The sequence below is a fragment of the Chelon labrosus genome (assembly GCF_963514085.1).
Source record: "Chelon labrosus genome assembly, chromosome: 23".
Lineage (NCBI taxonomy): Eukaryota > Metazoa > Chordata > Actinopteri > Mugiliformes > Mugilidae > Chelon > Chelon labrosus.
In genome coordinates, this window is record NC_140356.1 from 5,026,957 (window position 1) to 5,053,112 (window position 26,156).

Genomic DNA, 26,156 nt, shown 5'->3' on the forward strand with positions numbered 1-26,156 from the left:
TGTGTGAGATATGTTCATCACAGGCACATTATTCACGAGCGCTGTGACTGCAGTAAAAGTAAAAATATAAAAAAAACTGCACGTTCTTAAACGTTACACGGATTACGGATTCAGTTTCTTCTTGATTTCCATTAGGCTGTGGAGCACATTTATTTATTTTTATTTTTATTTGAAGTAGAAGGGGCTGTGAGCATAGTCGTCAACCCCGCAGAGCACCCCTGCCGAGTTTTGAGGGTATTTTCAGACTTTCACCAGATGTTTGAGGCTCTTTAAGTCTCAGTGCCTCATTTGCAATGCAAAGGTGAAAGGAGTGCAGTGATTAAACTAAATCGTTTCTTAAAAGAGATGTTGTCTTTTTAAATGCCTATATGACGTAGTCTACATGTGGAAACAAGTCAGCGTAGGCTGAACTCCAACATCTTCAAACAAGTCTGAATATTTGTTTTTAAATGACAAACTCCCACCTGAGTCACACATGTGCACCTTTTTTTCAATTAAGGTGTTAAATTCAGGTTCACTCACTATTATTACCCTTTATTCCAGCTTATATCTTTAATCCTTTCAATTCTATTTGCGACGGTAACTTGAAAAAATGCAAAACTCCCCTTTTGCCTTTTTGCAAGTCTTCTTTCTCCCCAATTCATAGTCTTTCATCTAAGCAGCTCAACTTCCAGCCCTTGCAGCTGAGGGCCCTTCCAATCCATACGATATGCAAACACACACACATGCCCATAGCAATGTATAGGGCAGACACAAAACAAATGAGCTGGTGTTTTAAGCTAGTGTTTGTTATACGAAGTACAGGTGTTTTTCCATCATAAACTTAGTAGAAATAGACTTAGGACTGTTATATTGGAATGCATTTGCTTTCACTAGCGTACCTAATGAACTAGCAAGTGAGTCTATAGCTCTGTTTTGTCACAGGAGTCCAGAGGCGCCAGACGAATCGCTCTGTCGTTCCTGTGTTTCAGTGTCACTCTGCAGACAAATGAGGTCATCTCCTCATTTTCAACCGTCGTGAAACAGTGATGAATTAGCTCCACATTTTTCTGTATTTACCCGGTCTCCTCTCTCCCTCGTCTCTGCACGCCCAAAACACAAGCCAAAACCCGCGGAAGGTTGAATCAAACAAAAATCTCTTTATTCAGCTATAATGGCAGCCTTACTGTTATACAACAAATACTTTATGGTAACAGAAATACCTAAGACCGTCGAGTCCAAGCCATAAAGCCATTTTTATAAAAAAATACTAATTAAAGTGCAGAATTAATAGTGTTCCTACTCATGTTCTTCTTCTATTGAAAATAAGAAGTCTGACAGTAAAAGGGCCTTGTACACAGATTATGATTTAAATGAATGTACATAGTTTAAAGGAACAACAACGGTTTAAGGTTAAGAACTTACTCCATGTTACTACTTAAACTTTACATGTCAGTTCAGTGCAGTTTCCACTGCATCAGAGATGAAGCAGCAGTCTCACAGTGTGTCTGACCTTCTTACGTTTGCTATTCACAGAATTAATATTCCTTTCGTCTGAACCTTTAGGGCGCCAAACGGCTCAGACTTTAGTTTACTGAATGCGATCATTTGCAAATGCTGTGCCACAAGTCTGTCTGTTCCTAAACCCATCTCTGGTCCCGAATGAACATGCTAGAACAGAGTGACAGTCAAACCCCCCCCCCCCCCATCCACAAGACAAACTTTTCTCATAAATAATTACATAACGCAAAGAGTTCCGACAGAGAAAACAGACAGATCTCGCTCTGCGGTGGGAGAAAGGGTCGATAAAAAATGATCGCTGCGTTGTTAAATCCATACAAACAGCACGAAAGTGGCTCCATTCGCTGGTTGCAGCGGCGGTGGTGTTATAATCACAGTGTCTCCCTACAGTGTGAGAGAGTTTCCCTCACTCGCTGTGGTGGGAAAAAAAACTTTCGTTACATCACACATGGCTCTGGTCAAGTGAAAATTCACAAGTTCACAAGTCAAAAAATATATATCTGTTAGTGTATTTAGGTTGAGATTAGATTACGTGGACCCCAGGAAGGCTGACAGGGATTCTTTTCTAAACAATTAACTATTTAAAAAGTTAATTCAACCCATTCAAACAAGCCTGCAGGTTTTTTTAAATTAGTGCACTCTAAATTACAACTTTACATCTCCCTTTGTTGACCAGCTACATCACGATTTCTGGAGGTTAAAGTACACAGGAGTATCACTGAAGACCTCCTCTTGCAGGAAGTGCAGCAGCAGCAGTTCAGTACCATTCAATGGGGAAGATATTGTTCACTTTCTACCGAGTCCAAGCTTCCGGAGAGGCTCATCAAGCATGCAGTAAAAAGGGGGGAGGTGCTACACTCGCTGCAGGTCAGTTTCTACACTTCTTCTGTGTCTGCTTTAAAAACATAACATCTGTATGAGAAAACAGGGATAAGAAAGACTAAAAAGAGTTCTCCACAACGTGCCTGTGACTTTTCTCTTTGCATGTTCCTTCAGTGTTTTCGGCAGGAACAGCGTAGCACATGGGGAATGAGGAATCAGGCAAACGTAACTACTGCCATGGCCTCTGCGGTGTCGGGTTGGGGTTGGGATAGATGGGCGCCGGCGTCTGGTGGGGGTAAGCTGGCACGGCTGTGTTGGGGTTGGGCGGGTACGTCGGGGTGGGATACTGCGCCATGACGTGTGGCTGGCTGAGGGCGGTGGCGTGGGCGGGCGAGGAGCCGGCAGAAGACGAGGAGGGAAGGTGGAGGTAGAGAGGGGCGGACGGAGCGGATGGGGCCGAAGGGGCCGAGGGCGCGGTCGGGGTCGGGACCCTCTGCAGGACGACATGAGGATACAGCTGAGAGTCGGAGCGATAGAGTCCAGGCAGAGAGGCCTTCAGCAAACTCTCCTGGCTCCTGAGGGAGAGGGATACAAAGAGCAACAGAAGAGAGACACTGTCAATCAGTTGCTACCAGTCTAACAATAAAAAAAAAAACTGCATGGTATTGGATAGTCCTACAATCAGTCAGAGTCCATCACTGCATAAAGCCTTCCCAAATGATAGCATGTTAGCTAATGAGCATGTAACACCAAACTATTTAAACTCAAACTTTGGTCCGGTGGTGCTGTTACAAGAAAACAAGAAAAGTCTCAGGATCATTACAGTTTATCCTAAGATATTAAGACATTTTAAATGTTAACCTTGTGGTTGACATGGAAAATTCAGGAAATCATCACAGTCGATTGGCTACATTTTCTGGGAAGCACAAATGTCTGTATAAAATTTCATGGCAATTCATTTTATTGACATATTCTGGCCTGCAGTTCAACTAACCAGTGGAAGGTTATATTCTGACACTATTTTCAGTATCTTCTGATATTTATAGACTCTACAAGTAGAGGCTGCACAAAAATATGAGGGGCCGTCTGGGACATTATTCAGAATTAGCTTGCATATACACAAGTGAAACCAAAGTCATTCACACACTATAGTGAAACCTCGCACATACACATATGAAACCATTCACGCACTACAGTGAAACCTCGCACATACACATATGAAACCATTCACGCACTACAGTGAAACCTTGCACATACACATATGAAATGCTCTCATGCACTATAGTGAAACCTCACACATACACATACAAAATGCTCTCGCACATACACATATGAAATGCTCTCACGCACTACAGTGAAACCTCGCACATACACATATGAAATGCTCTCACGCACTATAGTGAAACCTTGCACATACACATATGAAACCATTCACACACTATAGTGAAACCTCACACGTACACATATGAAATGCTCTCACGCACTATAGTGAAACCTCACACGTACACATATGAAATGCTCTCACGCACTATAGTGAAACCTCACACATACACATATGAAATGCTCTGACGCACTATAGTGAAACCTCACACATACACATATGAAATGCTCTCACGTACTATAGTGAAACCTCACACATACACATATGAAACCATTCATAGTCACTACTGAAATCTTTTTGAATATTGAAATGCTCTCACCCATACTAGTGAAATGCGAATACACATCTGAAAAACTCTAGCGAGTTCATCATTTTCAGTTGTATGTGTGCGAGCATTTCACTATAGTGTATGCATGACAATTTCAGTGTAAACGGAAGGTATTTCAGTTGAACAGGAAGGAAGTTGAACCGAAGTCCCGCCCTTCTACTTCCGGTCCATGGGACCTATCTTTCGAAAAAATATGAACGGCAGTCTATGGCGAAAGATAAATTATTTTCTGGTCCCGATCGACTTGTGCCTTGGATTACCATATTTTCCGGACTATAAGGCGCACCTGGATATAAGCCGCACCAGCTAAACTTTGGGGAAACTACAGATTGTTCCATATATAAACCGCACCCGACTATAAGCCGCTGGTGTTTTAATGTTTAATTACCGTAAGGGTTTCTTCTACCACGGAGGGAATTGTCGGGACAGAAATTACTGTTTGGAAACGCAAAGCGTCCCATTTATTTACATTTGACAAACATAAATCATAGCCGACTTTATATTGTGGTTTGATTGGTTGTTTAGGACAGTGGGCCACGGGGCTAAGTTAGCATGCTAATGCTAATACCATGTATGTTGCTGTTATTTGGTTAACGGACACTTTCAGTGTGTCTGTATGTTAGCATGTATGTTAACAGACTGGTGTTTAGCTGCAGTGGTGTTGTCATTTATAGTAAGTTTTCTGTTAGCCGTGTGTGCAAACTGTCTGGTAACTGGTATGTCTTACACAAAGACGTAGTAGTTACGCTGCTAACTGGTACAGCGTTACTGCGTCTCTGTGTCAGGATCTCCGTTAACATATTTTAGCATTTAGTGCTCTAATGGTGCGTTCTATTTGTCTTGTAAGCGCGACTTGCAACTCGGGAGTGACGTCACATCCGTGTCGGAAAACAAGTTACAGCGGGTTTTTGCGTTCTGTTTTGTACACAACACGACAGGTAGGAGAAAAGATGTTTATAGTGTTTATCTCGTTTACAGTGCAACCACGGCGGATTTCACATGTTCATTACATATTACACAAACATATTTCACAGTTTGATATCTGAATATTCCGTTTTGATTAACGTTAACGATAGGCTACTGCTGCGCTTTCTGCTCAAGACTCGGCATTGTTGTCATAGCAACATGGAGCGTCTCTAGCCAATTTAAACTGCACAAGCTACAAAATAACTTATTAAGCGGTATTTAGCTGTAGCGACATGCCTATTAGGTAACCGTATACACTGCTATGTGTACGACTTCTACATTTGGTTACAACAAAGACAAAAGTGCCTAAAATAGTAGAAAACCACAATGTTTACTACGTGTGATGCTCGTGGTAGCCATCTTGGAAACTGAACTCGGGGTCCTCTGAGCCTCGACGAGTTGACGACCTGTATATACGACCTCAGGGGGCGTTCTATTTGCAACTTCCGGTTCGTAACTCGGGAAAACGACTCGGAAACCGAGTTCGGTGGACAAATAGAACGCCCCATTACAAGACAAATAGAACGCACCATTAGAGCACTAAATGCTAAAATATGTTAACGGAGATCCTGACACAGAGACGCAGTAACGCTGTACCAGTTAGCAGCGTTACTACTACGTCTTTGTGTAAGACATACCAGTTACCAGACAGTTTGCACACACGGCTAACAGAAAACTTACTATAAATGACAACACCACTGCAGCTAAACACCAGTCTGTTAACATACATGCTAACATACAGACACACTGAAAGTGTCCGTTAACCAAATAACAGCAACATACATGGTATTAGCATTAGCATGCTAACTTAGCCCCGTGGCCCACTGTCCTAAACAACCAATCAAACCACAATATAAAGTCGGCTATGATTTATGTTTGTCAAATGTAAATAAATGGGACGCTTTGCGTTTCCAAACAGTAATTTCTGTCCCGACAATTCCCTCCGTGGTAGAAGAAACCCTTACGGTAATTAAACATTAAAACACCAGCGGCTTATAGTCGGGTGCGGTTTATATATGGAACAATCTGTAGTTTCCCCAAAGTTTAGCTGGTGCGGCTTATATCCAGGTGCGCCTTATAGTCCGGAAAATATGGTAATCCAAGGCACAAGTCGATCGGGACCAGAAAATAATTTATCTTTCGCCATAGACTGCCGTTCATATTTTTTCGAAAGATAGGTCCCATGGACCGGAAGTAGAAGGGCGGGACTTCGGTTCAACTTCCTTCCTGTTCAACTGAAATACCTTCCGTTTACACTGAAATTGTCATGCATACACTATAGCGAAATGCTCGCACACATACAACTGAAAATGATGAACTCGCTAGAGTTTTTCAGATGTGTATTCGCATTTCACTAGTATGGGTGAGAGCATTTCAATATTCAAAAATATTTCAGTAGTGACTATGAATGGTTTCATATGTGTATGTGCAAGGTTTCACTATAGTGCGTCAGAGCATTTCATATGTGTACGTGTGAGGTTTCACTATAGTGCGTGAGAGCATTTCATATGTGTACGTGTGAGGTTTCACTATAGTGCGTGAGAGCATTTCATATGTGTATGTGTGAGGTTTCACTATAGTGTATGAATGGTTTCATATGTGTATGTGTGAGGTTTCACTATAGTGCGTGAGAGCATTTCATATGTGTATGTGTGAGGTTTCACTATAGTGTATGAATGGTTTCATATGTGTACGTGTGAGGTTTCACTATAGTGCGTGAGAGCATTTCATATGTGTACGTGTGAGGTTTCACTATAGTATGTGAGAGCATTTCATATGTGTACGTGTGAGGTTTCACTATAGTGCGTGAGAGCATTTCATATGTGTACGTGTGAGGTTTCACTATAGTATGTGAGAGCATTTCATATGTGTACGTGTGAGGTTTCACTATAGTGCGTGAGAGCATTTCATATGTGTATGTGTGAGGTTTCACTATAGTGTATGAATGGTTTCATATGTGTACGTGTGAGGTTTCACTATAGTGCGTGAGAGCATTTCATATGTGTACGTGTGAGGTTTCACTATAGTATGTGAGAGCATTTCATATGTGTACGTGTGAGGTTTCACTATAGTGCGTGAGAGCATTTCATATGTGTACGTGTGAGGTTTCACTATAGTGCGTGAGAGCATTTCATATGTGTACGTGTGAGGTTTCACTATAGTGCGTGAGAGCATTTCATATGTGTACGTGTGAGGTTTCACTATAGTGCGTGAGAGCATTTCATATGTGTATGTGTGAGGTTTCACTATAGTGTATGAATGGTTTCATATGTGTATGTGCGAGGTTTCACTATAGTGCGTGAGAGCATTTCAAATGTGTATGTGCGAGAGCATTTCGTATGTGTATGTGTGAGGTTTCACTATAGTGCATGAGAGCATTTCATATGTGTATATGTGAGGTTTCACTGTAGTGCGTGAATGGTTTCATATGTGTATGTGCGAGGTTTCACTATAGTGTGTGAATGACTTTGGTTTCACTTGTGTATATGCAAGCTATTTCTGAATAATGTCCCAGACGGCCCCTCATACAAAAACCTCATATAACCCACATGGGTACTAAACCCATTTATGTCATTTAAAGTGTTTAGCATACCATGCCACAAGGTGGCGCACTAGCCATTTTCTCATTGTCATGATCATCGAGTGCGGTCTCACACTGACTCACAGCTGATGAACGCTGGTAAGAAAGACGATGTGGAGGTCGAAAATTCATGATTTATCACTGCATAGCATCTAATAAGTCCTTCGCTTATTAGGAACGAGTCTCGTGTACTATATTTGATGAGAGGAGCTGTTTCACCGCGTGAACCCTCTGTGAAAGCTCTGGTAAGCGTGGTTGCTACATGCTAAAAGTCTAGGCCTCGTTGTTAGCTTGTTGTGCGAAAATGCCTTTCATTGAGACACTTTTCTTAAACCATTTGGAGCGATATAAGTGTTTCCTAATGTTTGTATCATTGTGAATCGTATACACTGACTTTAAAAAGATCGCTAGCTGCGTTAGCTTGGGGCTAACGCTAGTCGCGAGTGGCGCTGCCAGCTCAGGTATTACCTGTAGTAGCCTATGTAACGTGAGTGCTAACGGTGTAGCTGGGTTAGCTAACGTGTCGTTACTGTTATTTATGAGAGAGATGGCATATGATGCATATTTGTGTTGACATGATGCCAGGTTGTGATAATTAATAACGTAATGTGTTTTATTGCACTGAAGTTGTTTAAATATTCATGTTGGTTAAAAAGTAATTCAACACTGTTAATTTATGGTTAAAAGAGTTAAAAAGAGGTATATGCTGCAGTTAAAAAGATAAATTCAGTTTCCCCAAGATGGCGCCCGCCTGGATATGCGAGCCAGACATGAACGGTACTGTGTTCCTTTTTTAATAAACTGCCTGTATACTTGCAAAGTTCTCAATGCTTCGGTTTACATGTAGAGACCCTAGTTATGCTACCGTGTAAGTGTGGTGATATTGTGAGCCTTGTTAGTGGTATAGAAATAGCGATTTCTTTTTATGTGTAAGTGTGCCCCGAAGGCTAGCGTTATACGCTAATTAGCGGTTTGCAAGAAAACTGGTCACATTTGACTAACAAAACAAATGCATGAAAACAAATACCAGAGAACGGTCGAACTCGGTACACATGTGTTATTAACCCCAGGTTCATTTTGCGCCGGAGTTCTCCTTTAACTCGTTGACACAGATAAGAGAATAACACAGAAATCTACCTGGGTAGTAGTAGTCATATAAAGTGAACTTTACACACACACACCACAGAACGGAACTGAACTCTCAACTTCTAATACGGGAGAAGGGACATTTTTATTTCATTTTTTATTTTACCTTTTTCAAGAAAGAGCTCTTGTTTTTCATACACTGTCAAAAATCTGCTTTTGTGAGGCAATAAATTGTCGATGACTTAATTTAGGAGTCCAACTTTCCGAACCTAGAAAGAGTGTAGTTGTCAGTAGTGTGTCAAGCTAAGGGTGCTACACCTCATTTATTTCATTGTGATGAGAACAGTTGGGTTACATAAACACCCATTTGTCTAATTTGTTTAGTTGAGATTATGAAACCACATGGATGTGTGACATCCAGGTGTCACTCTAAGCACTTGGTTTCCGGACAGATCTCAATAACGGACCACTACCAAATGGGTTCCAACCTTTCCCATGTGCACTGACCCAACACTTTTTTTGTGTAGTTCAATGCTACCAAACTGTTAAGCTTTGTGCTTCTTCAATGACTTATAGTTTCTGTGTTTCAAAGAAGACTAATTGTCATGGGTTTAGTTCCCCGTCGATGTAAGTTCTGCCAGTTTACCTCTGGTATCCTCTGTTCTCATATCCACTGAGGCCCCCTGTCAGGTAGAGGGGGCTGTCAGGAGCCAAACGGGGGTTCATCCTCTGGGACAGGTGGAAGATCTTGGGTGGGGGAAAAGCTTCCCACTCGCCCTCCTCTCTCTCCAGCCAACACTCGCTGCGGCGAGCTGACCGCTTTTCCCTGCGTCTGAAGAGGAGCATTATCAGCTCAATAGAGTTTGAGAACAACCTAAGACTGCGACGCCAATGTCTCAAGTCCTATACCTGCTCCGTCCCTCTTTCTTGGCTCGGTCCCGGCTGGATCGCTCCTGCATACAGCAGATGAGGAAGGACAGGGACATGGCGAGGATGACGATGCCGCTCACCACTGAAGCCAATACAGCCACCCTCAGTCCACGGTCCTCCGGCCTAGGTATTGCTTTTGGGAGAAAGAAAATGGCACGGTCTAAACTTCCTCCTGTAAAGTTGAGTCTGCATTTGGGTCCTACATCTTAGCTGCACATCATAGCATGTTCATACTGAATGTAGAAATACATTTAGACAGGCTCAGGTCTTGGTTGATGGTCATAAGATAATGGTTTGCTTTTAATATGGTATTCATCATAGCTTTGCTTCATTTGTGAACTCAGTTTTACAGTTGTAAAATACCTTCACAGACAGGCAGGTAGTTGCTCCACTGTGCTTTGCCGTTCCTGACGTTGCAGTAGATTTTGTCGCTCCCGACCAGCTGGTATCCCTCTCTGCACCAGAAGGCCAACACACTGCCGATCGATACGCCTGTGCCACTCTCCACGTAGAACGACCCCCGGCGAGGAGGAAGGACAGGGATACAGGACAGGCCTGATGAGAGGGAAGACATAACAGGTCACCTTGGGATTAGGACATACACCAACTGAGTAGAAGTGGTGAGTTTGACTCATGGGAAACAATCAGTGTTTGAAAAAGTTTCCTGAAATGTTTAAAGTTCATCTAGGAGGATAAAATATATATGTGTATATATATATATATTAATGCAATTCGGTGAGACTAAACTCTAAGGTAAAACAACTGACCGCTTTGAGCAACTGATAGAGTTGATTGACATACCAAAATACAGAGTTCCTTAAATGTGTTACTGCAAGGAAAAACTGTCCATAACATCAGTTCCTACCACCAAAGTCACTGTGCTGATAGGGACTGGAGCGTTGGGTGGATCTAGATGAAGCGGTAGCTGTGTTGATGTTATATTCTCTTCAAATAGCGAGAAAAACTAGCTCCCTACATACACTAGCAACATTTGTTATGTTCTTCTTGTTTCACCTGGAAACAAGCACAGGCGAAAGCCTGCAACCAACCATCAGCTACAAAGTGATGGGTGAAGAGTGAATCACTTCATATGTGGACGAGGCTTTCATTTTATTTTGGCCAAACTCTTGTGGTATCAATAGAAGGCCTCTGGATGGTTGTGAGGTGCTCAAGTGTCTTGCTGTCTCCAATAGCTAAAACCATTTTTAGCCATTTAAATTTTAAATCTTTCCATCTCATTTGCTTTTTTCTTCTGTTGCCTACTTCTCATCCACTTCCCTTTCTTCCCTCTCAGCATTTTTTCCCCTATCTTGTCATGCTTCTTTCTCTGCTCTCATGTCAAACATGGACATAACTTGATCCCGAGTGTCCATGATCTGTAGAGGGAGACTGAGTTTAGCATTTACCCTGGTAGGCAGTGAGAGATGGAGTAGCAGAAACACTATTTCTATCTTCCTTATGCTGCAATACCGCGGAGTGGTCTCGTGATACTGTAGCAGCTATTGTTAGACTGTGCCGTGGGGACTTTAGAGGCTCTCAGAAAATCTAATGTAGATGTACGTCGCAAAATGTCCCAAATTGTTTTGAAAGATCTTATGAAAATATGATTATTTTCTGCACGATTGCACTAAAGGACCATACGATATCTACAGGGGGTTGACAGTGTTGTTAATCAGTGCTGATGATTCAGCAATTGCCGAGGCGAGTTGCTGAGATTTCTGTGCTGTAAATGACCTGCCATGGGCAATACTTGCAATGTGTGGTAATGCAAAATCACATCTCTGGAAAAAAAAAAGGTGTCAGTGCTTTCAATTGTGTCCTGTTAGCACGGAAGGGTCTCGCAGACGCACAATGCCACTCTCGATGTTAGTTGTGAAGATGACTGGTTTAACATTTTAAAGGACAACTGAATGTGATTTTGGCCACTTGGGGGCAGCACTATAAAAACCTTAAACACAACTTTACAATATTACCAGTATGGAAGGTGTTAACAAACAGTTGTTAATTGACCCATTGAGCTGCAAATGTTGCAATAGTAGCATATATCTTTGGTTAGCATTCACTCACCTTTTAGCTCTGTGGAGCTCTTTAGCAGCCAGCTAGCCACCAACTTTGTTTGTCTACTATATTGTATTGTGCATGAGTTATTTTGCTGAGAGTGGGCATGAATCAAATCAATGATTTGAAAGAAACTAAAAGATTGTTATGGAGCAGCTAATTCCTTGTGGGTTCGTCACCATAAGAGACACCTTTGCACTGTCTCTTAATAATATTTTTTCATTGCTGATATAAAAATATTGATTTGTGCAGCTTTAATATGGTTTAAAGAATGACCTGAGAAAGGAAACTGCAGTGCTGTTTGGTTTGCTGAAAAGTTATTTTAATGACCAATGGCCAGAAGGGCACATGAGCTGTAGTATGCTTTGCTGTGTCAGTATTAGTCAGTAATCTGTGTGTGTGTGTGTGTTTGTGTGTGTGTGTCGGAGAGAGGGAGATGTCATCCTCGTATAAGACCCTGTGTACATGCAAGCTGCTCTCTGCTGATTAGGAGCGACAGATGGGAGGATTTCTGCAGCGGTAGAGACAGCGAGGCAGAGGATCCCGTGATCCTGTGTGAAGATGACAGCATCCCCTCCCTCACACACATATATATGTATATATATATATATGTATATATATATATATGCGTACACAACAAAGCACACACACCAGACACGTGCATAATGGTTACAGTACAGGGAAACAAGGACAAGCTGACTCTTCTCTTTAAAAGGGGGAAACTAAAAGCCGCTCTGCTTCCCCTAAGAGACCTTTTATTGATGCCATTGCTGTGTGCTTGTACATGCGTGCGTATGCCAAAGGTGAAAACAGATACAGTTATTCCAGTGGCCGATAGTTGCATAATATTCCATTAAAACTGAATCAATATATATATTTTTTGTAACGCACAAATTATGCCCTTAAATGACGTCTGTGCGAGCCATATTACAGTTGTATTACCTTCGCTCCATCCTGTCTGCTCAAATTTTAATATTTCGGCTCCAGTAACAAGCATTATATTTCACTCATTTGTGCTTGTGAGCAGCAAGTCTCGCTGTGAAAGCACACAAAAGAGTTTAATTTGCATTTGAATGAAAGCAATATGATATTTAATTAAAATGACATGAATGGAATTATCATCTGAGTTTTATCTGGTGAGTTTATCAGACCTCATTTCAGCAGCAGGAGCCCTAATAAAACGATCTATTAGAAAGACAATATGAAAACAACAGTTATCTATGCATTGTCCTCCTGGGGGCACTGATTATTAGATGGAGCTGTAAATTAACTTTCAGTGTGGTCTTTTTTCTTTTTTTTTCATCGTTCGGGCTTCTCTTAACAAACGGGCAGGCACAAACCTCTATTACATGAGCATTGAACTTTAGCAAGTACATAACTTTCACAGCTCTTATATTTTATATGTCACTTACAAGGCAATTAAATCGGTTTGGAATCATAAAAGAAGTATATATCATGGTAAAAAACATAACTTTCTCCCTGAATTTATGTATAGATAGCACCGATATAGAGGCACTAAAGGCTCCTCAGCATGGTAAACTGCAATCAGTTTGAATACAAACATAAATATTGATGTATGTGTGAAAATGCAAACTAGAGCAAAGAGAAACTACCGAGCTGTGTAATATTTCATTCTAGTTTCCTCGCTAACATTAATATAAAATATTTTATTGTTATATTACAATCAGCTTGCTAGCTAGTCAAGAAAACCTTGTCACATTGTTAGCACATTAGCTAACGGCTTTATTTTACCATTCAAAGTTCGTTCCACTTTTTGCTGTGGTTTGGTTTTCATTGAGGCTGTCTACCAGAGAAAAGGCAACAGACTCAAGTAGTTTTTTATGGAAGTAGGTGCCTCGTAAAGCAAAGCAAAGCTGAGCAACATTTCAAAGTTGACCTGGCTAGATCTGGTGGCCACTACCGAATCTGGCCTTGCTCGGCCGTTATGTAACATTGTAACGTACTATGAAGACAGCATAACATGGCATGTCTGCCGCTAAGCGCCTTCCTGTGTCTGTTGGTAGGTTTAACGACTTTCCAAAGCAAACCGTAGGCCTGCTGTGGATGCAAACAGATGAGAGCAGCGAGACTGTCGCCAAAAATATGAGCTAAAAGATGCTAAAAACGCTCAGTTGAGCTGAGGTAACCAACCCATCAGCACTAACGGCTAACCTTGTTTGTCAGAGAAGAAGCCTTTACCTCTATGAAGACAAATCAAATATTGAAACAGTGTGTGTTTTAAAAACTTTTTTTTTGGAGTCTCTGATGTAACACCCACCCCAGCAGGCAAGCTGACATGCTGTAATGAACAGAGAGGATGAACAATGATGGCAGTGTCGAACAAACAGCACATTTGCAGCAGGAATGAAAACCTGGATTAATGCCGAAAAGATTGAAAATGTGTGTTGGCTCTTGTGTGGTGTAGTTGTTTCTCTACTTGGCTGGAAGTAAAGCTGCGTCTGTGCTGGTGTCCAGGTACTACATGCTTTCCACAGAGAGATGAGACTACATTAGCTCAGTGTGTGTTGACACTGTGTTCTGTTTGCTCAGTCCTGTTAGTTCAGACCCATTCAGAGAAAAAAAATCCTCTGTCATCGTGGAAAATGCGGGTTGTCAATCAGAAGGTTCGGCCGCCAGCGGGGTACTAATACAACTCTGGCCTATCCCAACCTGGCAACCTGGCACTGCCAACCAAACATCCACTCTGCTGTATTCTTCTTATCACCCTCCCCTCTCGTCTCTGTCACAGAAGCACTCGGAATAGTTTGTGATTAAATAAAGATTAGGCTCTGTGCATTAAAGATTCAAACACACTCATTCATGTGCACACACACACACACACACACACACACACACACACACACACTGACAGATGCATTGCCACACACACGTATGTATTTTTACGGGAACCTTTACTCTCTCAATTTATTTAGAGTCTGAGGAAAGATTAGACAAAGAATGATCAAAATCTCAAACATGAGACTGAAGAAAAGACTCTCCCTCTTTCATGCTGAGGCAGTTTTGCCTGGAGAAACAATGCTTAAAAATAATCTGAGTCAGACTTTATCAGAAACTAAAAGTCGGAAGTGAAGCTAACCAAAGTCATCCTCTTGTCGAACATTTCGCTTGGTCCCTTAGCTCCAGCTGCTCTCTTATGTGATCTGACCTCAAATGAACATCATGCCTCTCTGTGCTTTACATCAGTGTATCTATTTCTGAGGCACCTCAATGATGCGCTGTATCACAACTGATTACCTAATCCTTTCTCTGCTTGCGTAGCTGGTGTCCCTGTACACATCAACACATGTGCGTTTGCCAAAGCCATGCATCAGTGCTTGTGGCCAGTGCGTGCCAAGTCTTTATGTTCATTTAGAACATTTATAAAGGATTATTTTTGGTTAAGAGCTCTCTTTCCTCCAGTGAGTGCTGAGCAAAAAAAGTATTTTAAATGCCTTGAGTCCTTTAATGCTGACTGTGTAATAACACTCTCTCCATTAACTAGCGGCATTAGCTGGATCTGGGCTGAGAGTAATCTTTCCAGTTAAACAGAGAAGGGACAGTAGGCCTGAGTTTTAAATGACAGACCTCATACAATAGTGGCTTTCAGTTAGCTTTGGCGAACCCTTGGAGTTCAATACATGCTGCGAAAATTAAAATGGCAGCAGTTTTTAGCCGAAAGCCTTCATCAAAGTTACATGACAGAGATACAAAAGCTCTTAATCCTACATTTTCCCATTGCGAATTCCACCACAGTGCATGTCACTTTGTTTCAAATGGAATAAGTCTTGTGGAAATGTAGCAAATCTACACATCAGGTTGTTGGAAATGGATACACTAAGGAGATGAATCTCAAGAAGATTAAGACTGACAGAGTACCTGATCTGGATATCCGTACTGGTATTTAAAAAAGGTGAGCTTATGTGAATTCGTAGGATTCATTCCTTTGTTTCCATCCTCTTATGGTTGTAAGAATTGCGTAATGAGAACACAACATTCGCCTTACAGCACATATAGTGAGCCTGATAAGCTTGTTCCCCAGCTTAAAATGACATGGGCTATTGTAGAAACTCATCAGAGGGGCTTCCTGTTTGTCAACACTGCTGAGCCAACAGTTGAGGGACTTCATCAAATGAAAGTCGCACCTCAGTACGTCCTTGGGTCAAAACCTCAGATGCAAGTTGGTGGATCTAGCTCTCGCACACATCCCTCCTCAGGCTTAAGGTTTTGGTTGAGCTGAGGCAGCACAAAAGGAAGGTTAATGTGTTAATGTTAATGTGTAACCTATAACTAGGAGGCGAAGTCCCACCTCTTCTGGGCAAACCGTATCACCATAGCGGATATAAAAGCCGAGAAAGGCACTGCTTGCTGCTTAAAGGTGTTGTTATTGTCATTAATACCCCACGTTTACCGCATCAAAATCACTATAGTGGTGATGGTCACACCAACTCCCAGAGGCTTTCCAAACCAACCACACTGCAAACCTGCCTCATTTGGCAACACTAGCTTGAATTTACTAACTTCTGGGGTTGCAAAAAGCATGAAATGCTGCAAATTAAGCTTTGATCAACCTCCGTTCCCACCCTCAGAAAACTCCAAAGTCCAAACGGTAACTTGGACAAGCCCCGATTTATGTTACAACCCAGCTCAGGGGCCGCAACATAAGGTGTTGCAAAAATATCTCGATAAGCTATATATAAACTGTTGACATGCGGTGACCTTTTGCAGCCGAAGTGTGACGTCTTCTTTGGCCTTTTGAGCCATGCGCTTTTATCCACACCTCAATAGTGGCTGATTAGAACAATTAAACCCATGAAGCACCCAGACACTTGCACTGCCACTGCAGAGACGTCACTTGTCTCACACAATACATACAGTGTGTTACCAGTGCCAACATCTGCGTCGCCATTGATACATTTCACCTCTAAGTCAGCTCTGGGTAGAGTATGGTTACATATGTTTGAGGGTGTGGTACTTATGGTTACATATTTTCACAGACTTATTCTTCTATAATTCTACAGCAAAGTGCAGCTCACTTGGCTTGCATAGTTATCTTTTAAAGGAACATCATGCCTCCTTTTCCTCGGCATCGTATCTATTTCTGAGGCACTGTAGTGTCATCACTTGTGATGTGCTGTATCACAACTGATTACCTAATCCTCTAGGCTCTTACCCTGCTTGTTCACTGGGTGTCCATGTACACATCAACACGTGCATTTGCCAAAGCCATGCATTAGCACTTGTGGCCAGTGCGTGCCAAGTATTTATGTCCATTTAGAACATTTATAAGGGATTATTTTTTGGTTAAGAGGTCTCTTTCCTCCGGTGAGTGCTGAAGAAAAAATATATATTTTAAAAATGACACTCTCTCCATTAACTAACGGGATTAGCTGTATATTTTCACAACATTGTGTGTCATTAATGGCGCAATTCACTATCCGCTGGAAGGAGCGGAGCATCGACTTTCCCTTAGTCTTTCACCTGATTGAAAGTTTCATTGCCAAGAAACCTTCTAACGCAGTAGTTTGACTGGTTATTTGCTCTCTCGCTGTCATGTGCAAAGATACCACTCTCCTACATATAGACTAGATGGTGTGTGTGGTTGGTCACAGCAGCTAATTAGCTTAGCTTAGCATAAAAACTGGAACCTGGGGGAAACCACTGCTTCTGTAAGGTAACTATAAGCCACTCTGCACCTCTAAAGTTCATTGGTTATATCATGAATACTAGTAGGTGGAGGTAATAGGCAGCAGGTTTTATACTTCATTTTACCATTTAGAAAGAGAGCCAGTATTCTAACTCTCAGCACCATGGAGCATTAGCTTTAAGTTTTACATGACACACCTGCTAATAAATGGTTTAGACAAGTTTTTAGATGTGTTTTCAGAATTTCGTCACTTTCATGCCCCCTGCCTTTCAGCTGCCCCCCTCCTGCTTCACCCATCAGAGTTGATGGGTGAGACTCATTTCAGACTCTCACTTAGCGACTTTGTCCAGCTAGTTTTAAACTGTGGGAAGGTAATAATGAAGCTGAGTCACTGCCAACAGCTATATTGGATTGACAGGCAGGAGACAGAGTGAAGTCTTTGTCCGAAGCTTGCCAAGCCTGCAGGACTCCAGAGTGACGATAGTGTTTGTCGCTGACAGAAATACCCCTGGATCTCTGTGTATGTGCCCTGGCATGTACCGTATTTCCACCCAAAGAAATTCTTCTTGCTTGTCATGATCTAAGAAATACAGACATTGGCTTTATTAAAGTTTAGACCTTAGCTAGAATGCTACCAGATTCTAATCCCTCCCAGACAGCCTAAAGAGAAAAGAATTAGGTGCATCCAGTGCACTCCTTAAAAAAGAACACCTCAAATGGACAGAAGTAATTGTCTTCCAGATACCCGGGACTCGACCCGCTACAGCTGAGTTTATCTGTATTTCTGTGTGTTAGCATGTCATCAATGGGATTTCTTGCGCTAGAAATAGCCCAGAATAGACAAAGGTAATTGGCTTTGCCTTTAAGATAATCAGATTACAGGCATTGTAAAGTTTCATGTTTACGTTTTAGGCTTTTGGCTGACGATCTTATCTAAAGAGACTCAGAGTGAGGAATAAGCAGCTTATTGTCATCGTGAGGCAAATGCCGTATCTAAGACTGGTCATTGTTTTTTTTGTTTTTATTGTTAGGAAGTCAGCTCCTTTTAGAATATGTAGCCATGTGAAACTTAGGCCAGTCCGCAACTGTGCTGTCCTCATAGTGGCAGTGCAAGAGTGTCCACGTGTTAATTGTCTATGCCAGAGCGGGTGTGTACAAAAGGCATGCAGGTAGAGGCCTGCACGCATCCACCGCTTGTTTTGAAATGGTCACCATTATCTTAGTTTGTTCCTTTTTTTAAGTTTTTTTCTGTCGGGTCTCTACTTCATGCAATGCATTGCTCGAATCAAAAACAAAAAGGATTCTCCCAAACTCCTGCATGGCGAGATTAAAGAGGAAGACTACCTGCCAAGTAACTGATATAGGACTCCTTCGGGGATTAACTCTAACATTAACTCTATTCACACACTATGTTGAGGTTAATAGGTTGTGTTACCGTGTTAACATTGAGGCTTAAGGCTTTTCTAAAGCTGAAATAACCACTGCTTACCAGGAGTCAGCCAACACCTTAGCAGGCAGTCCATCAGGACACCTCTGCAGCTTCTCACTCCATCAACAGTCTGCTATTGACCAGGTATCCTAGGGCTTCCTGAGTAACATTGACACAAACAAACTCGGCAAAAGTAGCCACCACTTACTATTCTACCATCAATGTAGCTCTTTCATTTTATCTGTGATGTTTAATCTAGTACAGGAATTACTTTCTTCTAGAGCTTACTCTCCAGTATTTTCTTTATTTTATAACCTCAAGGAAGTCCAGTTGGGAATCTGGTTTCTTGTTTCTATATCTATCTAGCTTAGCTATGGTTTAGATCTGGGGATGGCAATGTCGGTTGGTTCGTTGGTCTGACCATTTTGGTCCAGATCAGGATATATCTCAAAAATGTTGGAGATTCCTTGATTTTTCCTCTAGTGCAAACATGAGGTTAAATTTGTCGTCAACATAGTGAAAATCCTCAACCATCTACCTCCATAGGCGCAGTTTAGACTTGGATATAATCTGATCCCACATCTGTGGGCGGATAGCGAAGTGTTCTTGACCCTTCGCTGCCATTCACACTTTGAGAATGGAGCGCCTGGTTGATAATAGGTCGTTACAGTTCCATTCACTGGAGAAAAAAGACAGGATCAAACAATTTCCTCCTAGCCTTTAACAGATGATAGTCGTACAAGTTTCTGATGAGCAACACCCACAGATGTTCCTATTAAAAACCCCACCAGTCTCTTAGAACTGAAGAAGAGTGGTACAACTTTGTAAGTCAAGTTGGATATACCCATTTAAAGTTCCTAAATGATGGATCCTTTTTTGTGATCCCCTCATTTTAAGTGACACGAGCTACTAGATGGATTGAAGTAAAAAAATGATGGCAACTCCTCTGGTATTCTCCCTTTTTGGATGTGATGTAGTGCTGTAATGGTCAAAAAATGAGTTGAAAATACACAGTTTAAAAGCAGTTGGACCCTTTGAGAAATGAAAGAGCTTGTTGGAATCACCTGATCTGAGATTAAAAAAAGGTGACTATGTCACTCATCGTATCGCAAATACTGAATTCTGCATGTTTTAGCCTGGCAGGTTACAAATGTATGTCAGATGCTAAAAGAAAAGCACTTGAGGACAACTTAATCAATGGTTTAAGTCTGATCAATTTAATTCCAGGAATAGCCGGCAGCGAGGATTCCTGGACGAGCTGAATAATGAATCACGGCTTGTATTGACAGAGTCTGAAAGCTCTGGTTTGATCCAGCGCTCCAAGGATCTATGTCTTCACACGTCTGCCTCGCCAGTTTTTATCGATTTTAACACTGGGATTCGGTAACCCATGTGAGGACGAAGGAGACTTTCAGAATCTCTTCAGGCAACCTTTGACCAGGCCCTTGTGGCACTGAACAAGCTTTGTAAATTGATATGAATAAATACAATAAACACATTCAGGAAATAGTTGAGACATACGCATGTTTTGAAGATGTATTTGCTCTCATGCTGGAATGTATTACTTTAACACTGATTCCCATCAAGAGATGTAGCTTAGGAGGTATTCCTGCAGTTGCCCGTGAGTATTTGGAACTCAGTGTAGCTCAGTGTAGAGCTCAACTGATATAGAAAAATTTGAAAATACGAATCAATGAAAAATATATAAATTGCGTCTGGTGTATTGCTGTCAGCGGACACACAGTGTAGTGGTTGGCACCTCAAAGATTCTTGGTAAGATTCAAATTCAAAAAGTTGTCACGTGTTTGCTGATGTTAGGGCTGCAGAAATGCAGACGATGGATGGCAGGTTCCAATACTGACATTTAATCATTAAAAAAAGAAAAATCTGTGCAATATTCTTTTTTCTTTTTTTATCTATGAGGAAAATGAGAAACCTGCTAGCTAGATTGTTAGCCTTCTAGATGTCAGCAGTTGCTTAACAGCGATGCTCTCAACTTTATGCAGATGTTACCACTTGAACGCCAAGCATTTTGTGTACATGATTGCCTATCTTAACCATAAGCTTACACGTTCCATTTGAAGGCAGCATATTAACAAACCTAAGTTTGTCAGTATGTCTGACTAAAATGGTTGGGAATCACTGCTACACTGGTTGGGAATCACTGATCCACAAAAAAGGATCCATCAGGCATAACATTATGACCACATTCCTAATATTGTGTAGGTCTCCCTTGTGCCTCCAAAACAGTTCTGATTCATCAGAGGACATGGGCCTTCTGAGGGTGTCCTGTGGTGTCTGGCAACAGAATATTGTTAGTAGGGGCCTTTGGGTCCTATGGGTTGAGGGGAGGGGCCTCTGTGGATCATCCCACAGATACTTGATCAGTTTGGGATCTAGTGAATTTGTAGGCCAGGTCAACACCTTGTGCTGCTCTTTTTTGAGTTGTTCCTAAAGCTTTTTTGTGTGTGTGCCTGTGTCAGGCTGCATCCTGCTGGGGATGGCTGCTACCATCAAGGAGTGTCATTGCTATGGGTTGGGGGTGCCTGGTCTGGTCTAGGTGGGTGCTACATGTCTAAGGAATATCCACATGAATGTCAGGTCCAAAAGTTTCCCAGCGGAACATTGAATTGTCACAAGATGGTCAATGTTATTTACTTCTCCTGTCTGTGGTTTTAATGTTGTGGCTGATCGGTGTATATCAAAAGCTCTTCCCAGAAATGCACTTCTAAATTTACTTGTGTTCAGTGCTTTGTTTCGGCCGCAGCATCTTCTGAGTCCAATACGAGCTCAAAAGCCTTCTATATTTAACTGGATTTGTTTTGTTTTTTTCCTCCTGTGAACGTCAACCGAGACTGGTCGAAGCCAAAAGTAAACGGCCTAAAGTGTCCGAACACGAGCACGGCGTTGCCGCTGTAATCCAGTCCTGAAGGAACGAACCAAATAGGCTTTAAATGCGGTGGAAAAAAGTCAACAAGATCTGGAGAGCAGCTTTTATCTATTGATGCAAGTGGAATAAGTAGTTTATACTGTCACACACACACTTTGCTTCTGGCAGGCTTGATGTTAATCACACCTCCAGGATTGTGAATATTTGGAAGCAGTCTCACACAAAAGCTTTGGTCTGGCGTAATTCATGCATGTGGCAAGCCAGCTGATCACCTGTGTGTATGTGTGTGTTGTTAAAGCTTATTCATACACAGAGCCTCCTTTATGAAATGAGCACCAGTGTTGTTTATTCTCTAAACCCTTAAGAAGATTGGTGCGGTTTGGGACGAGCGCGCCCATTTGTAGCGGCCGTGCACATGCGTGTTTGTGTGAGAGCGGTTGTGTGCGCATCAGGCACGTGGTGTTTGCATTTTGTCGTCCGCTGTAGGCTATTCCGTGTGCGCACGTGATGGTATGGGCACTGTGCGCGAGAAGGGGAGGGTTGAGGGACACGAGAATAAACGGTGGGAAGACACAGACGAATAAACAAGAATGGCAGAAGCAAAAAGTGAAAAAGAAACAAGAAGCCGTAGAAAGAAGTAAGGCGACAGAGGGAGAGCAAGAAATTAGGAGAAGAGAAAGAGGGCTTGGTTACAACAAACACACAGACAAAGGAGACAATAAAGAAGGAGAGAAGGAGAATGGAGGAGATGAGAAAGGCAGCTCATGGTCCAGTGGAGGTGAAGTCATGCGGGATGTGCTGCAGCTTTCTCTTCAGGCTGAGCAGATCCAGCCTGGACATAATGATCCGTCTTTAACAGCATCACCTGACGCCTCTCTCTCTCACACACACTTCTGTAATCCCAGATGGACCAAAAAAGAGTCAGACACGAATGTAGAAACACTCAAGATTGCACTACAGTACTTGCGTACCATTGTCCCACATAAAATTCCCATGATACCTTTGTAATCATGTGCCCGACCCAAAGAAAAACGTGTCCTATCCGTAATCCGAGCTGTAAAACTAAGTCCTCAAACCTTAAAACAGCCCCTCACAGAAGTAAGAACCAGCCTTTGCACACACACACGGATACACTCGTGCTAAAAGAATCCCACGAAAGGACCAGACTGCAAACTCTTTTGCAATTACACACAAACACACACACAAGGATTTCCCAATCAAAAGTGAAACCGGGCAGGTACACGTGCAAGCGCCCCTGCACGCAAAATCATTCAGACACACGCGCACGCTACCACGATTCCCGATTCAAAGCCTCTCTCTCGGTGAACTTCGATGGGAAAGTCAACATGTCTTTTGTTGCCCTGCAAATACTTGTTCGCGGCGAGCAGATTAGAAAAAACAAAGTGGAGGGTTTTCAGAGCGAGCGGGTCACTTGTTGTAGTCGGGTGCTCGAGTACAAACTTTGCAAGCCAACTTTGAACTGAAATTCAAGGCAAACTGAACCGTTGCGGGCCAAACAAAGACGTTTAAGAAGGGAGGAATCCATGGTTTCATGCGTTTCCTATAGGACGACGACTTTTTGTCATGAGGCTCAGGTTCTGGGGCAACGTTGGGTTAGGAGACCTTACCTTCAAGGAAACGGACTTCACTGGAGGTGTGGAATTAGAGAACTTTTGTACAGTTCCTGTTTTATTTATTTGCCAGGATTTTAATGTCGACTGCAACCAAATAAGTGCATGTTTTTTGACATTCTTTTTTGACTTATGACCAGCATTATGCTACAACTACACATCCTCCTTTTTACCTTACCCATATTTCTTAAAACCTCCAACAATTTAACAGACCACAGACTGCAGTATAACACCGTGCTGTTTGCATGCCTACGCTATAATTTGTAAGATTTCTAAACGCCAAACAATTTTGTTCAAGTTAAATCAGGGGAAACGGCTTCATTTAAACACTATACATTTTGCAAGAACAGCTCAAAACTTTTAGAAGTAGGAATTATCATTACACTAACACAGAGAAGAATGTTTAGCCAAGGAAGAAGTCATCAACTAGTGATTGTCAGATAGACCAACCTGTGTAGTTTCTGGTGATGCTCTGAGTCTGCATCTCTGTCTGCGCCTCCGTCAGAGCTTCTGTCTGGGTCTCTGCCTGCGTCTGGGCTTCGGTCTGCAGGTCCGGCTGCAGCTGGACCGTCGTGCTGGTCCAGTCCTCTGGCGGCGACATGGCAGCGGTGCTTGGTGAGTCCTCCTGGCTCAGCGTGGACCCTCCAGCCAGGGCCAGAGCGCAGAGCAGGGGGCACAGCAGCATCCAGAGGTGGGTCCTGGCACTTTCACCCATGGGTCCCGCTTTCAGAAACACGGGGTCGGGTAATGGAGAAGATCTCTGTGAGGAAGAAGAGGAAGGAGGTACTCACAGCCTCATGGTTTGGCTGTGAAGGAGGAGGAAAGATTCCTGAGGGGAAAGTTCTCTCTTCTTCTTGTCTGAACTCTTCTTCTCTTCTCTCCTCACTCCCTTGGTGGAGGGAGAAAAACCATGCTGGTGTTTCCGCTCATGATGCTGCGCTGCATGGAAGTATGACAGAGAGAGAAGGGCCGTGAGAGAGAGTGTGTGTTCATGGATGCACGTGCGCGTATATGGTAGATCCAGCTGTAATCTGCCTCTTGTTTTCTACCCAGCCTCCTCCTCCTCTCCGTCCCTCAGCTCGCTCACTCGTGCTTCCTCTGCTCACTCGGTCCGCTGCTCGCTCTCTCTCTCTTTCTCTCTCACTGATCTCCAGCTGGGCTGACTGAGCTCTTGCATAACAGTAACTCATTCGCTGAGCTGTGCTGAGCTGTAACTCATGCAGCCTTAAGTCCTGATATTCCTGGTCGCTGCTCTTTCCCTCTCTGCCCCTCTCACCCTGTTTATCTCTCTTGCAGATTGAGTGTGCAGAGAGGTTAACGTGGGACTTTACAGGAAAACAATTCAGACTATTAAATCTGGATCACAGTCACCTGGAAGGTCACAAGCTGGAGTCGCCGAAAACTAAAGTATTCAGCAGCGCACCTCGGCAAGGACCAGAGGGTAAAAACAGAGCAGACAAAATGACATTGTGTCCCATATGTGACTGGAAAGAGCAACCAAGGATATATTTTAGTGCAGGGAATGCAGCATAAAGAATAATTATTCAGTGAATGCATGGTCCAACATGGGAAGTCTCAACTCAAGATCAACAGATTGTCTAAACAGGAGACATTTTTAAAAGTGTTTGACGGTCGCCTATCTCACACAAAATATTTATAACATATTTATAGTGTGCTACCACGGGACTGTCCTCCTATACAGAAAACTACAGTACGTTTGTGCAAGCAGCTTATTATGACCCGTAGTAATTGTGATGGGAGGAAAAGAGAAAGTGAGTACTGCAGGAACCGTTGGGCGTCACGGAGCCAAAGCTTTCAGAGATCTGAACATCAGAGGATCACCATCGGTCTCTAAATCTTCCTTCATCCCAGCCACTCGATCCTTTTCATCCCATCCCCTCAACCACTCTCATCCCATCCCTCCTCATCCCACCTCCTCGATCCTTTTCATCCCATCCCCTCAACCTCTCTCATCCCATCCCTCCTCATCCCACCCCCTCGACCCTTTTCATCCCATCCCCTACTTTTTCCTCCGCCTAACTTGGTTAAAATACACTTCTTTGTACCTACTGAGGTGTGGTCTTGTTAGTGAATGTTTTGTCAACCCATGCATCCATATGGGTTGCATGTTGGGTTGCATATGGATAGGTTCAAAACCAGTTTTATACCTATGGTCAGCTTTCCTTTTCCCTGTTGCCGTCCCTTATTCTTCTAACCACGACTATGATGGACTGTTGTTTATTTCTGATTACAAACTAAAGCTTAATTGTGGCTGTTTCATCACTCTTACTAAGATCCTAGACCTGACATGCAGTATAATAAAAAAGAGAGTGAGCAGGTGCAAACATACTGTGACAAGTATCACCTCATTGTTTAGCTGTCCGGCTTGTAAATGTACTCTGTTGGATCAATACCGCTGCTCTCATAATGTCATTAACTTTGCTGCAAGTCAATTTACAGAGGACTCTGGCTGGCTGCATTTATTGAATTGTATGGTGTGCTGCCTAATGCTGGGATGGGCCCCCCCATAGGAGCTGGGTTCTGCTCAAGGCTTCTTCCTGTTAAAAGGATTTTTTTCTTGCCATTGTCGTCTTAGTGCTTGCTCTGGGGGTTTGAGGCTCTGGGTTCTGTAAAGCGTAAAATCCCCCAACGTTTCTGTTTTCTGAGGTCTGGGTAGCAAGCCCAGCATTCAGCTGTGGTCAGTCTAACACAGTGGCCCTAGAGGCCGATGTGGAGGTTAAGCAACCACAATCTGCCGCACAACACAGTTTGTACCCAGAGCACATTCTGTATCTACAAACCAAACAATCACACTTGCTGATTTTGAATGAAGTGTTGGGGAAAAAAAACAAACACAAAAAGTCAGACACTCATTGACAAGCACGACACACATGCATTCATTGTTCGTTG

The 26,156-nt window shown here is 42.6% G+C and overlaps 1 protein-coding gene across 1 annotated transcript; it reads right to left on the bottom strand.

Annotated features, from left to right (window-relative positions):
• Positions 1–2,551: 2,551 nt before the first annotated feature.
• LOC311508683 (uncharacterized protein) lies at positions 2,552–23,991 on the bottom strand (the record flags this gene model as incomplete). The annotated part of the gene is made up of 5 exons (XM_084573590.1): positions 23,697–23,991; positions 9,958–10,149; positions 9,574–9,727; positions 9,311–9,496; positions 2,552–2,897 (listed from the first exon to the last, which is right to left on the bottom strand). Exons 1-5 carry the CDS (start codon positions 23,959–23,961, stop codon positions 2,552–2,554), a joined length of 1,143 nt encoding a protein of 380 aa, XP_084429716.1. The 5' UTR covers positions 23,962–23,991.
• Between the last annotated feature and the right edge of the window lie 2,165 nt (positions 23,992–26,156).